Source organism: Bos mutus, chromosome 6 (genome assembly GCF_027580195.1).
Source record: "Bos mutus isolate GX-2022 chromosome 6, NWIPB_WYAK_1.1, whole genome shotgun sequence".
Classification (NCBI taxonomy): Eukaryota; Metazoa; Chordata; class Mammalia; order Artiodactyla; family Bovidae; genus Bos; species Bos mutus.
Window position 1 is genome coordinate 34,695,312 of NC_091622.1, and position 22,413 is coordinate 34,717,724.

Here is a 22,413-nt window from a genome sequence, read left to right on the forward strand (position 1 = left end):
TTGAAATCACTGGTATCTGTTGAAAAGTATAATTGGAAAACAAAAATTCTGTTTAATCTAAGAGTATTTGAAGTAATAAACATTTCAGATTGTGATGTTATTTTAGGCATGGACTAAAGAAATTATCAAAATTCTCCAAATACTTTTGAAAATAACACATTTACACATAAGAGGAGAAACCGTCAGCCATTCAGCCTTCATTTGTCAGCAACTGGCTTCCACTCTTCCTGGTGTACTGAGGCTGGGCTGTGAGGGCACAGCAATTTTGGCTCAACATGACACATTCCGCTGGGCAATGCACACTTCACACTTACCTGTAGGGCTGTCCAAGTTTCATTAGGCTGCAGGTTGAAATCTTCTACAGATTGGCATATAGTACGTGCCAATATCCTTTTTATTGATTGGCAGTCCTCTGCTGTGTGGATATATCTGCTTAACTGTTCATCTATTGCCAAACATGTGGGTGAAACCTAGTTTTTGGCTATTACCTACAAAGTTACTGTGAACATTTGTATACACCTCTTTGCTTGGACATGTGCATTCAAGTTTTAGAAAATTTGAAAAAAATATTAAGTTTCTGCTCTGAGGAAATAATATTTTCACATTTAAGATTGGCAGTATTTTTAAACACTGTAAGTTTTGATTAGTATGTCTTGGGGGTAATGAATACTCCTCGACATGAGTAAACTGGATAACAATCTTCTCAAGGGCCTTTAGATAGAACTTTTAGCAAAGTAGAAATATATGCTTATCTTTTTTTCTTGAAATTCTCACAATTTCCTGAACTGTTGTGAAACTTACCCACTTATGTGCCTCTGTTTCTCACCAGTGTAAAGAGAATAATACATGATACATATCTCATAAGGTTAGTTATTATTATAGTTAGTTAGCTCAAAAGGTTAGTTAGTTATTCATAGGATTAAATAAGCATTAAATAAATTAGTTGATGAGGAATGTTTTCCATACCAAAAACTTTTACTTCTTTCTTAGAATGTCTTACAGGAATTTCTTCCTCAGAAATATCTTGTTAAATATATAAAGAATGTATGTTTAAGAGTGTTCACTACAATAATATTGTTATAATGAGACATTGGAGATAACCAAATCACTTCAAAGGGATTATTAAATCAATTATGGTACATCTGTAGGAGGTAAGATAGAGAAAGGATGCAAGTGGGTGCTAGATAAGAAGGTTCTAAATCCTACCTTAGTCCTTACTAGCTGTGAAACTTGGTTAATACCCACCTTTTAAAAATTTTGTAAGGAATCAATGAGATGTTACATATTAGTTGCATAGAAGAGAACCAGGGCACAGGAAGCATACCATAAATCCATAAATCATAATATCACCATGGAATATATGCACCTATTATAAAAATACAATCAGGTCTGTATGTGTTGCCATAGGATACTCAGTATAAAAAGGTGTTTTTAATTTTTCGCCTGTATATATTATATGGGCTTCCTTGGTGGCTCAGTGGTAAAGAATCTGCCTACTAGTTCAGGAGACCCAGTTCGATCTCTGGGTGAGAAAGATCCATTGGAGAAGGAAGTGGCTCCAGTATTCTTGCCTGAGAAATCCCATGGATAGAGGAGTCTGCTGGGCTGCAGTCCATGAAGTCATGAAGAGTTGAGCGTGACAGAGCACACACATAGTTATTGTATGATGAAAGAAAGATAAAATATCCACTTCTGTGTCTTTAGACTTGGGTGTAAATGTTCATGTGTTAACTATTTCTTTATTCTCTAATTATAGGAAGGAAAAAATAGTCTTTTAGAAAAATTTTATTGATGTATAGTTGGCTTACAATGTTGTGTTAGTTTGTGGTGTATAGCAATTGATTCAGTTATACACATATATATTGTTTTTCATATTCTTTTCCATTATGGCTTTTCACAGGATATTGAATATAGTTTAGGAAGGAAACAATAGTAAAGCATATTTCAAATTTCTAATTCAAGTTTAAAAATTTTCATTACAAGTGAAAATTTCAGTATGTAAAATTTTAAAACAGAAAAGACTGAAAAATCAAAGTTAAAGGAAGACTTCTTGGTCTTTGAGTACTTTGAACATGTGAATTTAAGAAATATATGTTATATATTTATGTACACAAGGAATCACAAAAGTTAAATGTTCTGTTGAAAATATTACTGTGACTGGCAATATTGACTGATTCTCATTTTATAATATTCCTTTATATTGCAATGCCTTAACATGAAAGAACAAAAATAGGAATGGTTATGCTAAAAAACTAATTTTGTTTTCTATGCTACTAAACCTCTTAGGAGCAAAAATTCCTTCATATACGGGTTGTCTAAAAGATAATTAAATAATTTTGTGAAATAAACAAACTTAGAGCCTTACTCAGATTTTATAAAGAGGTTCGTTTTCATTCATGTTGAAAAACCAAAAACAGAGCAGATGTGCATGCAAAGATAAATAAAAACACTGGCTGCTTCTCAGTAAAGGTGACAGTCTGTCGTTCATGCTAATTTATGTACGGTATAATAAGTAACCACTAAATGTAGTGGCAGGGGGAAATTTGGCTGGGATTGTTCCTTTTACGAGGCGCAACCACACTTCCTGCCCATAATTTAATTCTAATAAGGCATCCCCAGTCAAAACCCTATCACAGTGTATTTCACTGTTACCATTTTCAGACTCAAATGTAAGCTTGTCTACTCCATCAACCACTAAGAATCCAGAGATATGAGCACTAACTGACTCAATGGTATACTTAAAAACATACACCCCAAGATAGGGGATTCTGAATTTTCCAGTTCTTGGCGTATATGAGGCTCCATAGTTGACATCCAAGTTATTAAATAAGATAGGACCAGGTGTAGTCATTCCATAAGTATGAGATGCAAAAAATGCCACCATCGGTGCATATCTGTAAGTTCCTTTTGAAAAATCTGTTAGTGGAAAAAAATGGAAAGAGTTGATTTTCATGTTTTGATCTTGTTTTGTTTATATCTTTATTCTTTATCTCAGTTATAAAAAGGGTTAATAGAAGTAAAATGGTTATTCATTGGACTTAACAAGGGCACGTGTGTCTGGATGCCTGCCTCTTTTCTTGCCTGAACTACCCAAAACTGCTTAGTCTCTCTGAGACTCAGTTTCTCCACTTAGATCATGGTAGAATGACAGTAACACTCAATATATCCCTCACAAAAAGGCCTCAAAGATTAATTTGTGTGTGTCTTTGATCTCTCCAGAGATGAAGGGATTCAAAGCATTTTATGATTATTATGGTATGCCAGAATGTTTTAAAGCCCCTTGGATGAATTAAACCTGACATGATGTAGAAACAATTTTTCCTGCATGTTGTCAAACAGTTTCTGGAGGCTAAAACGGAAACCCAAGGAAATCATATGCACTATAGAGAGGTAGACAAAAGCAATCTTCTATGTAATTAATGCCAAATGTACTTACAAAGGCTGAGATTCAAAAGCAGACTAAAAAATTCACTCTTTATTATGCAGCATATTATTAAGAAAAGCCTGATTTGAAACATATTTTTGCCATCATTTTAAAGAGAATATATATTAAGCACTGCACACATTTTGTTGTGTGAAAATCAAAAATGATACACTCTGGAAGTAAATCTATAGCAACCAATACTTATGTAAGTAAATGGACAAAAAGGCATCTTGCCCTACTCACTATATTTTAGCATAGTCTAAAAGCCCTCAGCCAGTCAGAACAGTATTATGACCTTCATAGAAGACGGACTGCTATACACTTACTAAAGCTTTATTTAAGGGATCAGATTTGATATGAATCAAAGATGTATTCTTGTTTGAGGACAAAAAGTTTTATATATACATATATATACACTATGTATACATATATATTATATGGTGTATATATATATAATATATATTTTCTAAGAAAGTATAATTTATATTTTCTTATGCAATATATATTTTATTTTAAGATGCACTAGAAAAAACAAGTTGGGGGATTTTTAATAAACTGCTTCTATTAAAGCAACATTGAAAATTTCAACTAGTGTATATGAATTAGTTTACCTGACAAAATCATGTATGTTATTCAGTGAATTTCAGAAGTAAAAGGAATTAATCCTCAAGTGAGTCCAGATTAAGCAGGTCTAAACATTCATTTGAAAACATTTCAAAAAATATATTTGTTTATGACACTGAGCAAATCCAAGGACACATGTACATTCTTACCTGGAGCTAAAGCGTTTTCTCCTGCCACCTTGACAGTACAGTTGTCACCAGTAAAAGGATGTCGGCAAGCACAGATAAAGCTAGTTCTTGCATTTATACATGTACCCCCATTCTGGCATGGGGATCTACTACAGTATGAATACTCCTCTGTTACTGAAAAAGAATTAAGACAAAAGAGGGTAAAAGTGACCTGTTTTTCTGTTGATGTCAAATTAGAGTTTGCAGCAGAATGGGAAAAACACTGAGTCAGAAATAGGAAAAATGCATTCCCAGGCCCAGATCACCCACCAATGCAGTCATGGGATTTCACGAAATCTCTGAACTCTCTGAGCTGCTTCTTCTGAAGCCCTTTCCTGCTTCTTGGAAGTGAGAATAATTCTGTGATCCACTGCATTTATTTGTGATAAATATTAAGATTTTTGTCAACTGTAGAACTAATAGGCTATCTGGACACACAATTGAAACCAGTGTGTGATGAGGGTAATATTTCAAATCACAGAAGGAAAACAAAGTCTGTTCAATACATGGTGCTAAACTAACTGTATTTTCATAAAAATATAAATTTCATGTGCATAAAAATACTAAATGTGAAAAAATGATTACATTATAACCAAATAAACAGAATATCTTTGTTGTTTAGAAAGCTTTTTCAACACAAAACAAAACCCAGAAGCCATAAGAGAAAAATCCTGATGTTTGACCACCTAGACTCAAAACTCATTTGCAATGAAAGCCACATATTATGAAATTTCAAAGTGCTAGGTGAAGAGAAAATATTTTTTAACAGATACAACAATCTAATGACTAATATCTATAACAAAAAGTTCTGACTAATCCTCAGAAAAAAGAGTGTAACCCTGTAAAAATAGTGGCAAAGGCGCAAGTAATATGAGCTGGGAAGTCAGTGAACAACTACAGTTCAAAACTTATTCAACCTCATTACTAATTAAGGAGTAACAAATTACCATCAACAACGTTTTATATCAGGTGGCAACATTTAAAAACAAAAGAGTCATGCAGAAAATGAGCATTCTCCTATAATGTTGTTGGTTAGACCTTATATTGTTGGAACCTTTGAATAGGACAATTTGACAGAATTAAAAATGTTCATTTGCTTTGAGCCAGAAATTTCTCCCAGCAGAATATATATTCCAGACACACTTGCACAAAGATAATGTTCAAGAAATTTCTTCATGATATCATTTGCACTAGTGAAGAATAGTAGGACCCCTAAATGACCACTGATAAAGGGACTTGTTCAGTGAATTATAGTATCTTTTCAGCAGAGCTTCCCTGTATCTCAGACGGTAAAGAATCTGCATGCAATGCAGGAGACCTGGGTTCCATCTACGGGTCGGAAAGATCCCCTGGAGAAGGGAATGGCAACCCACTCCAGTATTCTTGCCTGGAGAATCCCATGGACAGAAGAGCCTGATAGACTACAGTCTACAGAGTCACAAAGCATCAGACAGGACTAAGAGACTAACACTATTACTACCGCTCTCTTTTCAGCAAGGAATATTAGACAGCAGTAAAACAGTGGGATAAATCCCCAACATACTCAATTTGCTGAAGACAGTGTTTCAGTTCACTTATTAGATATAGAATAATTTCAGTTATTTAGAAAGCCTCAAGTTATAAATATGGTTATAAACGATAAATATGGTTATAAACGTAATACATAATGTGGAAAGAAAAGGTTGGAAGAATACATTACTGGATACAGTTACCACTATGGCTCCACCTTGTGGAAATAGTGTAAACTGTTTACAATTCACTCATTTCAAAACATGGTCATTGATTTTTAAATTTAAGGTTATTTGCTTTAACATTTATTTCAAGAGTGAGATCTATAAATATTTTAAATACATTCTACTTCATATTTAAATAATTCAAATTCACATAAAATGTGACCAAACTGCATGCCTGTGTAATTAGAATGAAAGAAAAATTTTTTTGAAGTCTAGTTGATTTACAGTGTTATGTTATTAGTTTCAGGTGTACAGCATAATGATTCAATATTTTCATAAACTATACTCCATTTAAAGTTATGATAAGATATTGGCTATATTCTCATTTTGAAAAAATATTTAATGGATACTTGTTAAGTACAGAACCTTGTAACAAACAACTAAAGATTGGTTGGCACTGATTTGTCAATTGAAGCTATTTCTATTTTATTATACAGTCAGCTACAAAACTTTTGTATATCATCTGATTTGTATTTTTTTAATTTATTACTAAAATATTTAAAAAATGGTTAGATACCTTTATAAGTTCCTGTACATATCTGTGTTCAATGGGCAATTTGTCCTTGAATTAATAAAAATCAGCCTCTAAATAAAACATCATTTTCTTTTTCTTTTACATCTTTCCTTTCGATAGAATTACATAGATTCTTTTAATTGTTTGATGCTCTGAAGTTCCTGTTGAATTTGTCAGGCCTGCGTGTGTGCTTAGTCACTCAATTGTATCCAGCTCTTTGTGACCCCAGGATTGTAGCCCACCACGCTCCTCTGTCCATGGGATTTCCCAGGCAAGAATACTGGAATGGGATGCCATTTCCTTCTCCAGGGGATCTTGCTCACCCAGAGATCGAATTCATGTCCACGTTTTATAAAGGCTCATGTTGCCTTCTGCGTTCTGTGTCTTCTGCGTTGCAGGTGAATTCTTTACCCACTGAGTCCTGTAATTGCACATTTGTTCCTACTTTCAATTAGAGTGTGAGCTTTTGTGAGGACAGGGCTCAGGGTTTCCACTTCTTAAACTTTGTGTCGCTACTGACTAGCACAGTGCTTGACATATAGAAGTACTAAACTGTCTTTTTAAAGACGAGTAAACAAATGGATGGAAGATTGAGTAGATGATCTCATCCTTTATCTAATGCTCTATTTCTTCTTCACTTTTTCTCAAAGGTCAGGTAGAGTTTGATTCTATGATGTTGTTGGCATGTTTTTCTAGAGACATGGAATTATTTCAAGCAAACTTTCCACAACTTCTATCTTGGGTAGAACTTCAAACTCCTTCCAGTCCATTTATTTTCTTTGATGAAGATCAGTACAATTAAGTTTGGCCAACTCAATATTCTCTCATTTTGTGCAAATAGCATGACTAATCTGTTAATATTCATTTCCCTGCTCTGAACAGAACTAAAATTCCTTTACCACTCTATTGGAATGTTTCATAAGTCTCAATTTGTTCTGGTCTTTGCTTTCTGAACCCTGATATGTGCTCAAGTTATACTTTTCTATTAATCCTATTTCCACATTTTATAAAGGCTCATGTTAAATTTGAACTGCTTGAAGAGCGCCTTACATTTTCAAAGCACTCTGTCTTTGCCAATATTTACCATTCTTTATTTTAATTGCTTGTTTAATGTCTGAACTCCATGAGAAGAGAGGTTGTGTTTAATTTACCCCTCTATCCACTTAATTTTTCTCAGTGCTCATTCAGCACTTATTCAATAGGCAATTGATGAATAATGAAGGGACACTTCATACTGATGTCTTCTACTTCTATTTTTGTTTATAGTACACCTATCACCATACATGTTTCATATAATATTTTATTTTTATTTATTACTTATTTAAATTATTTTTATTTTTAATGCTTAGTTCTAGATTAGCATCAGGATTTTATTTTTTTTATTTCATCATTTACACAGTAACATTGTGCAGGACCGATAACTCTGATCCCTGCTGAGGTCAGAATGGAGTTTCTAACAGACTTGTGAGAGGACCTCTCAGTGCCTCTGGGCAACTTTTGTCATACACAGAGGGAAGCGCTATATAAATCCACCAGTATCTGCTCTAGATACTGTGTTTACACAACATTATAATTTTTCTTTATCTTTCATCCTGATGCCAATGCTAACATGTTTTCACCCTCATACTAATGTATATATTAATTTTCAGTGCTATTTAGTTTCATCATTTATCAAAACCATATCTATCAAATAAGTCGTATCCTTTCATTGCTCTTAAAACGCTTCATGTGTCCCTTTCCAACAACTTCTAGAAATGTGAACAGTTGTTTATATTACATTTTCAGATTCATTGCCTGTTCATTAGTTTTGAACAGGCACTCATACTCTGTTCATTAGTTAGGGATGGATGGAAACATTGTTTTCAACCATCTTTACTACTTTTCCTTCAATTATCAGTTTTTATTTTGTTCTTTTAAATTCATGTCTATTGTTATTGATCTTGTTTGTGGGATAATTTTCTCAACACTTCAAACATAATTTAAAGCTCTTTTAATCATATCAGCAATCTTTACCAAATAGATTAGCCCTGTCAGATGATTTACTCTAACACTTGTCATTTATATTTATCCTAAGTCACAACTCAGAAAATGAAATGTTTTTTACTCAACATTATCATCTGTTTTTGCTTTTTTCTTTAGAGTTATAATCTTCAATCAAAAGAATATTAAAAATGGCAAAGGTACTGAAATATGTTCAACAATGTTAGTCATTAGGAAAATGTAAAATAACATCACAATTAAATACAATAATATATTATTAAAATAGTAAAATAAACAATATTGGCAATGCCAAGTGCTGACAAGATTGTGGAGCAATTAGGATTCTTATACATTTTAATGGAAATGGCAAGTGGTTGACCAGTTCTTACAAAGTTAAAACTATATTTATTTTATAACTAAGTTATGGTGCTGCTACTGTTGCTGCTAAGTCACTTCAGTCGTGTCCGACTCTGTGAGACCCCATAGATGGCAGCCACCAGGCTCCCCCTTCCCTGGGATTCTCCAGGCAAGAACACTGGAGTGGGTTGCCATTTCCTTCTCCAATGCATGAAAGTGAAAAGTGAAAGTGAAGTTGCTCAGTCGTGTCCGACTCTTAGTGACCCCATGGACTGCAGCCTACCAGGCTCCTCCATCCATGGGATTTTCCAGGCAAAGTACTGGAGTGGGGTGCCATTGCCTTCTCCATAAATTATGCTACTGCTGCATACCTCAGGAGAAATGAAAACTATGCATGCACAAAAACCTGTATGTATGAATGTAAACCTGAATGTTTATAGCAGCTTTATTTATAATCACCCCAAACTGTAAACAGCCAAAACATCCTTCAATTGCTAAATGGGAAAACAAACTGTAGATCCATCCATACAATGAATCACACTACTTGGTGATGAAAAGGAAGACATGCAACAAAGTATCTCAAATATACCAGGTGAAAGAAGCCAGGCTCAAAAGCCTACATAGCATGAAAGATAAAGAAAAGTTATAATGTTGTGGTAGACATAGTATCTAGAACAGATACTGGTGGATTTGTATAATGTTTTACATGATTTAATGTAAAAGATACTCTGCAAAATATAAAAGGGTAAGGGGAGAAAACATATTACTGTTGACAGTGACTTGGAGTAGAGGCAGATTTGATTAAAAAGGTACATAAGAGAATTTGAGGGTGTGATGGAACTGTTCTCCATCTTGACTTTTGTGGTGATTACATGACTACCCATCTGTCAGAATTCACAGACTGCATGTCAAAAATAGTGAATTAAAGAAAAAAAAAAGCAGTGAATTTAACTCCATGTAAATTATAGCAAAAATAAACAGATATCTCCCCAACATTTTTATTTCTATTATTTTGTTTATTTGCACAGGTCCTCCTTCTACATCATTATGTCTTTTTTTAATCTTTTCTTTTTTTCTTAAAGACTTTGATTCAGAGGCTCATGTACTTTTCTGGTTCTGATTACACCTTTTTCTCTCTCCCATGTTTCTATCTTCAGTTCTCTACTTTTTCTCTAACTACCCAATTTAATTCTGTGGCCTCAACTCACCTCAGTGCAATAATTTCCAATTTTTACCTAAAAACCCTTTTCTGGTTCCAGACCTACATTACTCATTGACTTTTGGACATTTCCATAGGGATAGAGGTGGCTCAGTGGTAAAGAATTCGCCTACCAATGCAGGTGTAAAGAAAATCTTCATGCTTAAAAAGAAAAAAAAAAGTTTAAGACATTAAAGGAGAATTGCTGACATTAGATTCTTTATCATTGTTGCTTTAAAAAATATACATTTCTTGTCTCTGAAGGAGCTTGGTTTTCCCATTTCTGATCCGAGGAGGGAAGCCCATGCCGCTGTATGCCTTCCTATTGGCGTTCATCTTCTGCACCTATAACGGCTACCTGCAGAGCAGGTACCTGAGTCAGTACGCAGTGTACGCGGACGACTGGCTCAGCGACCCCCGGTTTCTAACAGGTGAGTGTCCTCAGTGACGCCTCCCGTCCCTGTGACCTTCAGCTCGGTGTTCACCTTCTGGTAGGGTCCAGTTAGAAAGCACACGCGTCTTGAGAGAACAGAGAGTCTGTGAAGGCCCCTTGACCTAGGCCAGGGGGCTGAGCGCTGGTGGGATGGAGGGTCAGGCTGTCCCCGTGACGCAGGAGCCCTGCTCTCTCACCCACTCAAGCGCCGAAAGCACAGATACCTGTTCTTAAGGATCTTCCCAACCCAATTGGGAAGATCCCCTGGAGGAGGGTGTGGCAACCAACTCCAGTATTCTTTCCCGGAAAATTTCATGGACAGAAGAGCCTGGCAAGGGGCAGTCCGTGGGGTCACAAAGAACCGGACATGACTGAGTGGCTGGGCATGCAGAAGCTCACACACACATGCACACAGGGATAGAGAGCTTTAAACTAAGGTATCACAGACTAAACTTCTCTTCCCATGTGCATCTGTACTTCCTTCTTAACCTTTCTATTTCCATTAATGGAATGACTGACTTCTTATCACTGATGCTTTATTTAAATGTTGGTGTTATTTTTCTTCTAAGTTCTTGTGTTTCCAATTGGTTGTTTTCTGCTAAATACATATTCACATTTAACTAACATTCCCAGTTTTCATTTTGTTCCTTTCTCTATCACCTATTGAGGTCTTAATATATTCAAGTCAGGATAGTTGTAATTTTGTGACTGATCTGTGAAAGAACTTAGAATAAATCTTAATCATGCACACACATGATGATGCTATCAGTCAGTTCAGTTGCTCAGTCATGTCCAAGTCTTTGTGACCCTGTGAACTGCAGCATTCCAGACTTCCCTGTCCATCACTAACTCCTGAAGCTTGCTCAAACTCAAGTCAGTTGAGCTGGTGATGCCATTCAACCATCTCATCCTCTGTCATCCCCTTTTCCCCCTACCTTCAATCTTTCCCAGCATCAGGGTCTCTTCCAATTAAAAGGGTCTTTTTCACCTGTTCTTTGCATCAGGTGGCCAAAATATTGGAGCTTCAGCTTCAGCATCAGTCCTTCTAATGAATATTCAGGGCTGATCTCCTTGCAGTCCAAAGGAATGCTCAAGAGTCTTCTCCAACACCACAGTTCAAAGGCATCAATTCTTCAGCACTCAGCTTTCTTTATGATCCAACTCTCACATCTATACATGACTACTGGAAAAACCATAGCTTTGAGTAGATGGACCTTGACGGCAAAGTAATGTCTCTGCTTTTTAATATGTCTGGGTTGACCATAGCTTTTCTTCCAAGGAGCAAGTGTCTTTTAATTTCATGGCTGCTGTCACCATCTGCAGTGATTTTGGAGCTCAAGAAAACAAAGTCTGTCACTGTTTCCATTGTTTCCCCATCTATTTGCCATGAAGTGATGTAACCCGATGCCTTGATCTTCATTTTTTGAATGCTGAATTTTAAGCCATCTTTTTCACTCTCCTCTTTCACTTTCATCAAGAGGCTCTTTAGTTCCTTTTCACTTTCTGCCATAGGGTGGTGTCATCTGCATATCTGAGGTTATTGATTATCTTACACTCTTGCTCAAAAATCTTTCATTGTTACTAAAAGAATGAATTTAAACATATGATACTCCACACAGGGTATAAATGGTTGATTTAATGAATGCTCAGCCTAAAATTACCTCTTTCATGAGATTTGCCCAAACATTCAGTTCTTAATAGACACTAAACTCTTATGATAATAAACTCCTATAACCCTCATTTAGTGCTTAGCATATGCTGTGACATGTCTCTCTTCTTTCATGTTCAAAACAGCTATATCAACATGGTGTTCAGAAGCACATGGAAAAAATTTTTAAACATAAAACATAACAACGAAATACCACATTACTCTATAGGTACATCTTCCACTGTCAACTTGTGTTACAACAAAATTACAAAGTTTTCTTTATATTCCCATTGCCTGCAGAGTTTACTATTTTTCCAGAAATCGAGCCCTATCCCATGATTTTATTTACTAATACTAGACTTGGCTCCCTATTCACATTCAGCACATCCCACAGTACTCTGATTCTCTACCTTCCTTTACTTTTTATTTTATGCATAACATTTTTCACCTTTTACCAGACTGTATAATTTACATTTTTACTTATCTTTCTCTATCCCTGGTAGAGTGTAAGCTCCAAAAAATAGGAATTTAAAAAAATGTATGTATCCCAAACGTCTATAAAAGTACCTGATTTTATTGGCACTTAATATTTGTGCAGATACCTCTTGAATCTATTATAAATATCCCTGAAAATTTTTAAATTTAACACTTGTTTAAGATTATAAAGTCTAGAAAAGAGTTCTTAAGGGACTGTTGATTATAAAAATGATATCCTTTTTTGTAAAAGGTAGATGTGTATTTTAATTTCTACATGACTGGCAAAATGAGACTCAATAATTTTCTTTCACTGACTTCTTTAGTTCTCCAAACACTGTATAATAAATTTTGGGGTAATTAGTTTGAGAGGTGAAGATACTTGAGTTTACATTAACCAATTATATCAACAAAACAAAATGCCATGTTATATTTCCCCTGAAACAGTGATGTTCAAAATAAGTACGTTTGAATAATTCAAATTAAATTTATAATAAAATACTTATTATTTCTCTTAAAATATTTCCTATTATTTAAAACCAAATAGTGTTTATTATTAAACATCCCAACTAGTCACTCTGGGACCATGAGAAAATATTAATACTTATTATTTCTGAGAAATAATACTGAGAAAATACTTATTATTTCTTTTCAGATCCACTTTGAAGCTGTGCATAGTAAAACTGGCAATTATAAACTTTTGGGGTGTGTTTTTCAAATTTTTTGTGCAGTTAACATATGGCTTAACTATTTTTTTATGTTGCAATTTTTTGTTAAGATGCGAGAATCATGTCCACTCAGACAGCTGTGCAACATGCTCACAATTTGTGACTTAATAATCCCAACAGATTATTCCTCGTGTTTGACAATGAGTACAACACAAAATAATACTACAGTGTCAGGTGCAGTTTTGAATTTATAGTGTTGTTAGCACCAGTGGAAAGACTGTATTTAATTGTATTTATTGTATTTAATCACAGGGCAGTTAATAATTAGATCTGGTGTAAAATCTTTGGTGTCAAAGAAACAATTTGTTGTTGATAAATAGCTCCTGTGCTTCTTGTTAGGAGACTAATCTTAGCATATGTAGTGACTATGTAAATGAATCCTGGTATCCTGTCCCATTTATTTTTTATCGTCAGATGCATGTGTTATAAATTTTGGCTCAGATGAGAATGTCAAGCACATAGCATTCTGACTGTTCACCTTTAGATTCCATGGTCACTTTATTGCAAGACATGAGGCAGGAAAGAATTGTCAATTTTGCCAGCATCTTCTCTTCAACTGTCATCCTTCCATACACAGGGGAATCCTCTGAAAAGCTAGGGGATTCTTTTCTTCTTCTTGGGAACAATGAACAAAAACTACTTCATTTAATATTCTCTTCAACCCTGCTTTATTGACACAAACTGGGGATGCTATCCGCAGAAGACAGGCTTGCTAACCAACTCTGGCATGGAGAATATCTTTAAGATCATGAGCAGAAAAGAGTTTATATAGCAGGCCTGAGACTGCTACCTTTAGAAATGCTGACTTTCAAGGATTTGCCCTTGATCCATATCTGGGAACTTGGCTTCTCTAATTAAAAAGTGTCTTCATAGTGCCCTGACTCATTGTACAAATGATATGTTTTAGGCTGAACTTCTGCTTTCCTTTTAGAGTTTTGATATGTGCTCAGCAGAGGGTGCCTACGTGACCAGCCCTGTTTAAGATGAAAGTCTGTGTCCCCTACAAACTCATATGAGGAATTTCTAACTCCCAAAGGGATGGTATTAGGAGATGGGGCCTGTGGAGGCATTTAGGTATTTAGGGTGGAGCCTTCATGAGTAGGATTAGTGCCCTTTTAAAAGGGACCCCAGAAAGCTCTCTCCCTCCTTCCCTTTCTGTCATGTGAGAAGAAAAGAAGTTGAGTCTGCAGTCCAGAAGAGGGCTTTCATCAGAAACTGACCATGCCAGCCTGATCTCAAAACTGTGAGAGGTAAAGTTCTATTGATTATAAGCCACCTTACTTATGGTACTTGTCATAGCAGTATAGCAGTGTAAGCTGACTAAGACAAGCCCCAGTAAAAACCTTAGGAGTTGGATACCTGGTGGACTTCTCTGGGCAGAATAATTGCATGTTACTGCATGTTTTGGTGACTGGAAAACAAAAGATCCCACACAGAAGTGGGACCCCCTTATAGGAGGGAGAGAGCCTAAGAAAGCCTATGCTGGATTTCTACAGATTCTGCCTGGGTCCTTTTCCCTTGCTGATTATATCATGCATCATTTCACTATAATAAAACTTAGCTATGTGTGTAGCTATTTTCTGAGTACCATAGTGCTTCCAGCATATTGGCAAACTTGTGTGACATTTTGTATATGTTATGAAACACATTGTAAACTAAATTCAAGCAGCAATCCTTCAAAATAATTAGCTTAGCTTATATTCACTATTTTGTATAGAAGTCAACTTATCCTGAGGCATATGTGAGAATGATTACTTTTTATAACATGGAAAAGCATATCAAGAGCTGAAATACCATGGAGAAAACTCATTAAAACTTCTGCAGATCTCTTTTAGTGCTTGAAATGCACAAGCGTTTTTATACATTTAAGCCTTTACATTTTTAATCTTGTTCTTTTTGACTTATTGTTATGTGATAAGCATAAGTTCATTTATAAACATGTTGAGTTTAAAACAGTGAGACTTATAAATTAAAAGTAGAACAATGGAATACCATGAGCATTTAAATTATGTTGATACATGGAAATAATTACATATAAAATATTAAGTGAAAATATTAAAGAAAATAAAATATAAACATTGAATATAGCTGAGAAAATTTTATCATATAGTCATAACCATGTTAATAATTCACTGTGTTCCAGTTGATTTCTTTGATCCTTAAAATAAACTTTGTAAAGTAGATATGTTATTCTAATTTTATAAATGAGGAAACTAAGTTTTAGGAAAAAAGACTTATTACAAATAAGTCTTGCTAGGCAATTCAGTGCTTCTTAGTCATCCACAACTGCCTCTATGCTGTGTCACAAAATTTATAAGTGATTTTAAAGTGATATAACAGTTAAATGTTCACTAGTTTCTTATTTTTCTCTTTTAAACTGCTTATATTCACAGCAATGATCATTTTAAAAGTTGTATATCATATACTACCAAACCTTTTACAAAATCTTTCTTAAAAAGAGTAACTAAAGTGATCATGATGAATAAGAGGTTTATTAAGGAGAGTTAAATATACCTGGTAAATACAGGGGAAATAGTTAAAGTAGAAAGCCAGTGGTCTCACGAGCGGAGGACACAGCCTCAGCCATGCTGCTGACATTGTTACTACAGGATTCAGCTTCTCTTGGAAGGCAAGCAGCCAAACTCTTTCTGTAGGGACAAGTCTGCCAATTGTACAAACGAATCTTCAAAGTGCAATAAAATCCTCTTGATGTCTATTGGACTATTGTTTAGAAACAAATCAAATATGTAGGGATTCAACCAGAACAGTTTATCAGCATTGGCCTAGGAGGAATCATAGTTAGCATAACTGAATGTGGAAATGGCTCAGAAGGAAGTGAGGGGAAGAGGACTCTAAATTTTACCTGCCATTGCATCAGCACCAAGAAGATCTTGTGAATAACCAATGGCAACTTTCAATTACAACTGCCCACTGGCCATTATCATGGAAAAGCTACACTGAAAAACACCCACTTACCTCTCTCTGATCAGAAGCAGAAATAAGTGACAGTATTTGGATTCTCAAGAAATCAAACTCCCTGGGAGTATCAACGCTGGTCATATGGAATATTCAGATATGGCCAGACTCTGAAGCAGGTATGATGCATCAAACACAAGCAGAAGGAAGAGAAAGGCAGGTGAACACACTTTAGAGTCTACTTGAGTACCGTGGTTCAGCTGAGGCCTGTGTCCAACAGACCAGGAGTCAGGCTCTCTCACTTACAAGGCATGACCTTAGGCAGAGGGTTAGTTTACTCATCTTCAAAATAAGAATAATGATAGCTACCTCATAAATATCAAATGAAGGAACATATGTAGAATAGTTTGAATAGAGCCTGGGATGTAGTAAGTGTTATTAAATAGTATCCAATATTACATCATTGTAGTATTTCTATTACTAGGCTTCAAAGGAGGTTATCAGTTATTAAGATTAAACAGAAAAAGACTCACAGACATAGAAAACATCTATGGTTACTAAAGGGGAAAAAGGTAGGGAGGAGGGGTAAATGAGGTTTCAATTAACATACATACACTACTATATATAAAATAGATAAACAGCAAGGACCTACTGCCATATTTTATAATAACCATAAGGGGAAAGAATCTAAAGAAGAACATATAAAATCTAAAAAAGAATATAAAGAAGAGTATATGTGTGTCTAACTGAATGCTGTGTTGTACACCTGAAACTAAAAATATATTATAAATCAACTATGCTTCATTAAAAAAATTAAATTTAAAAAAGTATGTTTATGTGGTTTTTATTCCTGAAAATTGTATTTATTCTGCAAATGATAGTGGTTATTATCTGAATAATATTGTGAAAGTTTTAAAATGATGATAAATTACCTTCTGGCATTAGGTAAGGGAATAATGTGGCTGGACTATATTTACCATATCATAGCAAAGGTCAAAGAAACACAGTCAAATTTAAGCAGTGTTTCAGTGTGCCTGACAGCTTGTATCAAAGAAAGTAGTATATTTTGCAATTGGTTTATTCTTATAGGAGAATTTAGCCTGAATCCACTGGTTTTATTACCTTACATATACTTTACCTGCTCAGCTGTCCAATGAATGCCACTAGTCTCATGGCTCATAGAAGCAGAGCTGGCTTAATGAACATGTGTATCTATGCATTCACTTGAAAGGGCCCCACATATTATGTTGCTGCTCCTGCATAAAGTGAATATCTACCCCACATATGAAATTAGGCCAATAAATCTTCATTGCCCTGACATCATTATGGGTTATCTTTACAAAGATAAAATAAAGAACTTTAATTATTAATTTTAGGTCTATAAAAATTCTACTTACAGTAAATAAAGAAACCAGAAGCAATTATATAAAGGCATCAGTAAAAAAAGAATCAATACTAAGTTAATTATTAGCCCATTAATATACTGGTATATAAATACTCAATGCAATTTTTATAAGCTCCTAGCATGTATTCTTTACAATGAAAGAATATGAAACTTTGTTAGTTTTTTAATTTTCTATTGAATTTTGAAGCTATTTAAATTTATTGTTGCTGTATAGTTACGGGTATTTTTTTGATTTAAGGTGGGAAAAGACATGGCTTACCTGGTGTATGATCACACATCCTATGGAGCTTAACAAACTCATTCGCAGTGTCCACAGAGGAAAGACCAAGGATTAAAATAATATGGAGGAAGAACAACTCATTTTTCCTAAAATTATTATTATGAGAACATCTTGTATTGAAACACTGCCTTTTCTTGGAAATACGTAAAGCCTAAATAATTGTTCTGTGATCCCATAGGGTAAGATTAGTTTTCCTGAGTCAGATTAATTTGAAAGGAGTCATACATAAATAAATACAATAGTTTAAATAGTGAAGAGATATTTCAACTTTGTATTATTCTGTGATTTTTAATATTATCAGAACATTCAGAGATAAAACATATTATTCTAGGATAATGATTACCCTTTTGTAATTAAAAAACAGTAAAATACAAAATTCATCCAAAAGAGTGTATAATTAAACAGCAGACTCGTATGAGATGTACACTGTCATTTCTTTTAGGAATAGTATTCTTTTCATTGTGAAAAGATCATTTAATGTTACTCATATGCCAAACATCTCAGTAAAACACTTCTTTCATACAGAGAGACTATTAAGTAGTTTATATGCACTACAATAAATTCCTCTTTCCTCTCAAATGTATGCTTCTCCTCTGGTGTTTATAATATTTGTCAATGGTACTTCTAGCTTCTCATTTCCCAAGTGTAAAACCACAGAATATTCTACTTTTCTCCCCTTCCCAAGTGCCATGCATTCAGGCTGTGAATGGCTCACATATTTTTATTTTTATTTTTTTTACAATGATCCAGTCTGCAACAGATACAGTCTGGGACTAGATATTTCTGCTAATAAGCTCAGCAAAATACCTATTGCAATTCCATCACATGAATGGAAGAATTGAGATGCAGAGAGGTGAACTTACTCAAGGCTACACAGACATACTGAAACAACTAGGACTGGAATCATGTGTTGTTGTTCCTTAGACCATTAATTTTCCCACTATGTTTTCGTTTCTGCCGAGAGGAGCTACCCCAAGTCCGAGATTAAGAGGGGTGGCCAATAGGAGCTACCCCACGTCCGAGGTCAGGGGCTGCGGCCGAGAGTGCCAGGCTGCAACGACGCAGGAGCGGCAGAGAGGAGCTAAGCCCCGCCCAAGGCCAGGGGTGGTGGCAGGGAGCTACACCACGTCCGAGGAGCGGTGGCTGCGCTTCGCAGGAGGGCTGAGAGGAGCCACTCCACGTTCAAGGTCAGGAGGGACGGTGGTGAGGACATACCCCTCATCCAAGATAAGGAGCAGCAGCAGCCTTGAAGAGATACCCCACGTCCAAGGTAAGAGAAACCCAAGTAAGATGGTAGGTGTTGAGAGAGGGCATCAGAGGGCAGACACACTGAAACCATAATCACAGAAAACTAGTCAATCTAATCACATGGACCACAGCCTGGTCTAACTCAATGAAACGAAGTCATGCCCTTTGGGGCCACGGAAGACGGGCGGGTCATGGTGGAGAGGTCTGACAGAATGTGGTCCATTGGAGAAGGGAATGGCAAACCACTTCAGTATTCTTGCCTTGAGAACCCCATGAACAGTATGAAAGGCAAAATGATAGGATACTGAAAGAGGAACTCCCCAGGTCAATAGGTGCCCAATATGCTACTGGAGATCAGTGGAGAAATAACTCCAGAAAGAATGAAGGGATGGAGCCAAAGCAAAAACAATACCCAGCTGTGGATGTGACTGGTGATAGAAGCAAGGTCCGATGCTGTAAAGAGTAATATTGCATAGGAATCTGGAATGTCAGGTCCATGAATCAAGGCAAATTGGAAGTGGTCAAACAGGAGATGGCAAGAGTGAACGTCAACATTTTAGGAATCAGCGAACTAAAATGGACTGGAATGGGTGAATTTAACTCAGATGACCATTGTATCTACTACTGTGAGCAGGAATTCCTTAGAAGAAATGGAGTAGCCATCATGGTCAACAAAAGAGTCCGAAATGCAGTACTTGGATGCAATCTCAAAAACGACAGAATGATCTCTGTTCGTTTCCAAGGCAAACTATTCAATATCACAGTAATCCAAGTCTATAACCCAACCAGTAATGCTGAAGAAGCTGAAGTTGAATGGCTCTATGAAGACCTAGAAGACCTTTTAGAACTAACACCCAAAAAAGATGTCCTTTTCATTATAGGGGACTGCAATGCAAAAGTAGGAAGTCAAGAAACACCTGGAGTAACAGGCAAATTTGGCCTTGGAATATGGAATGAAGTAGGGCAAAGGCTAATAGAATTTTGCCAAGAGAATGCACTGGTCATAGCAAACACCCTCTTCCAACAACACAACAGGAGACTCTACACATGGACATCACCAGATGGTCAACACCAAATCAGATTGATTATATTCTTTGCAGCCAAAGATGGGGAAGCTCTATATAGTCAACAAAAACAAGACCAGGAGCTGACTGTGGCTCAGATCATAAACTCCTTATTGGCAATTTCAGACTTAAATTGAAGAAAGTAGGGAAAACCACTAGACCATTCAGGTATGACCTAAATCAATTCCTTATGATTATACAGTCGAAGTGAGAAATAGATTTAAGGGACTAGATCTGATTGAAAGAGTGCCTGATGAACTATGGACAGAGGTTCGTGACATTCTACAGGAGACAGGGATCAAGACCATCCCCATGGAAAAGAAATGCAAAAGAGCAAAATGGCTGTCTGGGAAGGCCTTACAAATAGCTGTGAAAAGAAGAGAAGCAAAAAGCAAAGGAGAAAAGGAAAGATATAAGCATCTGAATGCAGAGTTCCAAAGAATAGCAAGAAGAGATAAGAAAGCCTTCCTCAGCAATCAATGCAAAGAAATAGAGGAAAACAGCAGAATGGGAAAGACTAGAGATCTCTTCAAGAAAATTAGAGATACCAAGGGAACATTTCATGCAAAGATGAGCTTGATAAAGGACAGAAATGGTATGGACCTAACAGAAGCAGAAGATATTAAGAAGAGATGGCAAGAATACACAAAACTACTGTACAAAAAAGATCTTCATGACCCAGATAATCACGATGGTGTAATCACTCACCTAGAGCCAGACATCCTGGAATGTGAAGTCAAGTGGGCCTTAGAAAGCATCACTATGAACAAAGCTAGTGGAGGTTATGGAATTCCAGTTGAGCTATTTCAAATCCTGAAAGATGATGCTGTGAAAGTGCTTCCCTCAATATGCCAGCAAATTTGGAAAACTCAGCAGTGGCCACAGGACTGGAAAAGGTCAGTTTTCATTTCAATCCCAAAGAAAGGCAATGCCAAAGAATGTTGAAACTACTGCACAATTGCACTCATCTTACACGCTAGTAAATAATGCTCAAAATTTTCCAAGCCAGGCTTCAGCAATACGTGAACCATGAACTTCCAGATGTTCAAGCTGATTTTAGAAAAGGCAGAGGAACCAGAGATCAAATTGCCAATATCCGCTGGATGATGGAAAAGCAAGAGAGTTCCAGAAAAACATCTATTTCTGCATTATTGACTATGCCAAAGCCTTTGACTGTGTGGATCACAATAAACTGTGGAAAATTCTGAAAGAGATGGGAATACCAGACCACCTGATCTACCTCTTGAGAAACATATATGCAGGTCAGGAAGCAACAGTTAGAACTGGACATGGAACAACAGACTGGTTCCAAATAGGAAAAGGAATATGTCAAGGCTGTATATTGTCACTCTGCTTATTTAACTTATATGCAGAGTACATCATGAGAAACGCTGGGCTGGAAGAAACACAAGCTGGAATCAAGATTGCTGAGAGAAATATCAATAACCTCAGATATGCAGATGACACCACCCTTATGGCAGAAAGTGAAGAGGAACTCAAAAGCCTCTAGAGGAAAGTGAAAGAGGAGAGTGAAAAAGTTGGCCTAAAGCTCAACATTCAGAAAACTAAGATCATGGCATCTTCCCATCACTTCATGGGAAATAGATGGGGAAACAGTGTCAGACTTTATTTTTCTGGGCTCCAAAATCACTGCAGATGGTGATTGCAGCCATGAAATTAAAAGACGCTTACTTCTTGGAAGGAAAGTTATGACCAACGTAGATAGCATATTGAAAAGCAGAGACATTACTTGCCAACAAAGGTCCGTCTAGTCAAGGCTATGGTTTTTCCTGTGGTCATGTATGGATGTGAGAGTTGGACTGTGAAGAAGGCTGAGCGCCGAAGAATTGATGCTTTTGAACTGTGGTGTTGGAGAAGACTCTTGAAAGTCCCTTGGACTGCAAGGAGATCCAACCAGTCCATTCTAAAGGAGATCAGTCCTGGGTGTTCTTTGGAAGGAATGATGCTAAAGCTGAAACTGCAGTACTTTGGCCACCTCATGCGAAGAGTTAACTCATTGGAAAAGACTCTGATGCTGGGAGGGATTGGGGGCAGGAGGAGAAAGGGATGACAGAGGATGAAATGGCTGGATGGCATCACCGACTCGATGGACATGAGTTTGAGTGAACTCCAGGAGTTGGTGATGGACAGGGAGGCCTGGCATGCTGCGGTTCATGGGGTCACAAAGAGTCGGACACGACTGAGCGACTGAACTGAACT

The 22,413-nt window shown here is 36.2% G+C and overlaps 1 protein-coding gene across 2 annotated transcripts in view; it reads right to left on the minus strand.

Moving 5' to 3' along the window:
* Window positions 1-1,767: 1,767 nt before the first annotated feature.
* Window positions 1,768-22,413, minus strand: part of MMRN1 (multimerin 1) — a 74,531-nt gene continuing 53,885 nt past the window's right edge. For both annotated transcript variants that reach the window (XM_070372150.1, XM_014481022.2), the window contains exons 7-8: window positions 4,198-4,350; window positions 1,768-2,916 (exon numbers count right to left, since the gene is read on the minus strand). In XM_070372150.1, the coding sequence (XP_070228251.1) occupies window positions 2,495-2,916; window positions 4,198-4,350 (575 nt within the window). In that variant the 3' untranslated portion in view covers window positions 1,768-2,494. The remainder of the gene's footprint in view (window positions 2,917-4,197; window positions 4,351-22,413) is intronic.